This window comes from Siphateles boraxobius, unplaced genomic scaffold (genome assembly GCF_051911475.1).
Source record: "Siphateles boraxobius isolate OS27281-9 unplaced genomic scaffold, OSU_SipBor_1 4, whole genome shotgun sequence".
NCBI classification, from domain to species: Eukaryota; Metazoa; Chordata; class Actinopteri; order Cypriniformes; family Leuciscidae; genus Siphateles; species Siphateles boraxobius.
Window position 1 is genome coordinate 767501 of NW_027509030.1, and position 2500 is coordinate 770000.

The window sequence follows — 2500 nt, forward strand, 5'->3', positions numbered from 1 at the left end:
CAGTTCTCTGATGTTAAAGGTTGTTCATTGGAACAGTTCTCTGATGTTAAAGGTTCTTCATGGAACAGTTCTCTGATGTTAAAGGTTGTTCATTGGAACAGTTCTCTGATGTTAAAGGTTCTCCATGGAACAGTTCTCTGATGTTAAAGGTTGTTCATTGGAACAGTTCTCTGATGTTAAAGGTTCTTCATGGAACAGTTCTCTGATGTTAAATGTTCTTCATTGGAACAGTTCTCTGATGTTAAATGTTCTTCATTGGAACAGTTCTCTGATGTTAAAGGTTCTTCATGGAACAGTTCTCTGATGTTAAAGGTTGTTCATTGGAACAGTTCTCTGATGTTAAAGGTTGTTCATTGGAACAGTTCTCTGATGTTAAAGGTTGTTCATTGGAACAGTTCTCTGATGTTAAATGTTCTTCATTGGAACAGTTCTCTGATGTTAAAGGTTCTTCATGGAACAGTTCTCTGATGTTAAAGGTTGTTCATTGGAACAGTTCTCTGATGTTAAATGTTCTTCATTGGAACAGTTCTCTGATGTTAAAGGTTGTTCATTGGAACAGTTCTCTGATGTTAAAGGTTCTTCATGGAACAGTTCTCTGATGTTAAATGTTCTTCATTGGAACAGTTCTCTGATGTTAAAGGTTCATTGGAACAGTTCTCTGATGTTAAAGTTTCTCCATGGAACAGTTCTCTGATGTTAAAGGTTGTGCATTGGAACAGTTCTCTGATGTTAAAGGTTGTTCATTGGAACAGTTCTCTGATGTTAAAGGTTGTTCATTGGAACAGTTCTCTGATGTTAAATGTTCTTCATTGGAACAGTTCTCTGATGTTAAATGTTCTTCATTGGAACAGTTCTCTGATGTTAAAGGTTCTTCATTGGAACAGTTCTCTGATGTTAAAGGTTCTTCATTGGAACAGTTCTCTGATGTTAAAGGTTCTTCATTGGAACAGTTCTCTGATGTTAAATGTTCTTCATTGGAACAGTTCTCTGATGTTAAATGTTCTTCATTGGAACCGTTCTCTGATGTTAAATGTTCTTCATTGGAACAGTTCTCTGATGTTAAAGGTTCTTCATGGAACAGTTTTCTGATGTTAAAGGTAGGGATGCTCATTTTGACCGTTTAACCGTTAACCGATAGTAAAAATTTTGACCGATTAATACTATCAGTTAAACGGTTTAAAACGTTTTTTTAAGCTTTTTTTTTTTTTTTTTTTTTTTTTTGCTGCATGGTTTAAAAAACAAAACTATATAGGTTTTACTATATAGTTAAAACTATGTATTAACTCACGGGGCGCATTGACACGCGCAACCACACACGTGCCTGCAGACATTTTTTTACCGAGCAAGCAAAATGAAGCGATCGAAAAGAAGCACGGTGTGGGACCATTTCAACAGAAAGGGCGAAGACGAGGTTACCTGTAAAATATGCTGCGCTGTTTTAAAATACAGCAGTAGTACGAGTACGATGCAGTATCATTTGAGAAGCAAACATCCACAAGCATCGAGTGATGAAGGGCAACAAACTTTGCCCGCCATGTTGTCAGGGAGAAGATGCGATGCACGGCGATCTGAGGAGATAACGCAGAGAATCTGTTCAATGGTTGTAAAAGACACTTTGCCCATAAGTGTCATCTGTGGTGAAGGTTTTCAAGAGCTACTGGGCTATATTGAGCCCAATTACGAAATCCCATCAAGATGCACTATTACCCGTAGAATTGAAGCCCGTTTTGAGGAGAGAAAAAAATCGCTTAAATCACAACTCGAAAGCACAAAGTGCGTGGCCCTTACGACTGACTGCTGGACGCCACTCACAACGGAGAGCTATATAACAATAACGTGTCACTACATCGATGAGGACTGGCAAGTTAATTCAGCTGTCCTTCTAACACAGAGTATGCCTAGCAGACACACAGCTGAGAACCTTGCAGCTAAACTAATTGATGCGGTGGAGACATGGGGACTTAATGGGAAAGTGTCTGCATGTGTTCATGACAATGCACGCAACATCGTGGCTGCAAACTCTCCAGAACGGGTGAACTGGAAGTCGGTTCCGTGTTTTGCTCATACACTACAGCTAGCTGTAAATGATGGATTTAATGTGTTCGTGCATCGGGTCATCGTTGCAGTTGGGCGCCTGGTTAGGCATTTTAACCACAGCACCCCTGCATGCAAGGCACTGGAAGATAAACAATCACAAATGAAACTTCCGAAACACCAGCTCATTCAGTCTTGTAAAACAAGATGGAACTCGGTGTGTGACATGTTCGGAAGACTTCTCGAACAAAGGTGGGCTGTTACAGCTGTTCTGTCTGACCGAACGGTTACAAGGCTGCAAGATGCCAGAACCCTGGAGATACGAGACGAACACTGGCAAATAATGGAGGAGATTGCACCCGTGTTGGAAACTTTAAAATGTGCAACCACCATAATGTCATCAGAAAAGAATGTTTCAATTTCCAACATTTACCCCATCACCTTTAGCCTGCTGAACACACACCTG

At 40.1% G+C, this 2500-nt stretch overlaps 2 protein-coding genes across 5 annotated transcripts in view; both read left to right on the forward strand.

The window, feature by feature from the left end:
* ptpro (protein tyrosine phosphatase receptor type O) overlaps nt 1-2500 on the forward strand; it is a 92160-nt gene that overhangs the window by 13485 nt on the left and 76175 nt on the right. The window lies entirely within an intron of this gene.
* Nucleotides 1335-2500, forward strand: part of LOC143706040 (E3 SUMO-protein ligase ZBED1-like) — a 1957-nt gene continuing 791 nt past the window's right edge. Inside the window, exon 1 of the mRNA XM_077197584.1 lies at nt 1335-2500. This exon is cut by the window's right edge and continues 78 nt beyond it. Within this exon, the coding sequence (XP_077053699.1) occupies nt 1352-2500 (1149 nt within the window). The 5' untranslated portion in view covers nt 1335-1351.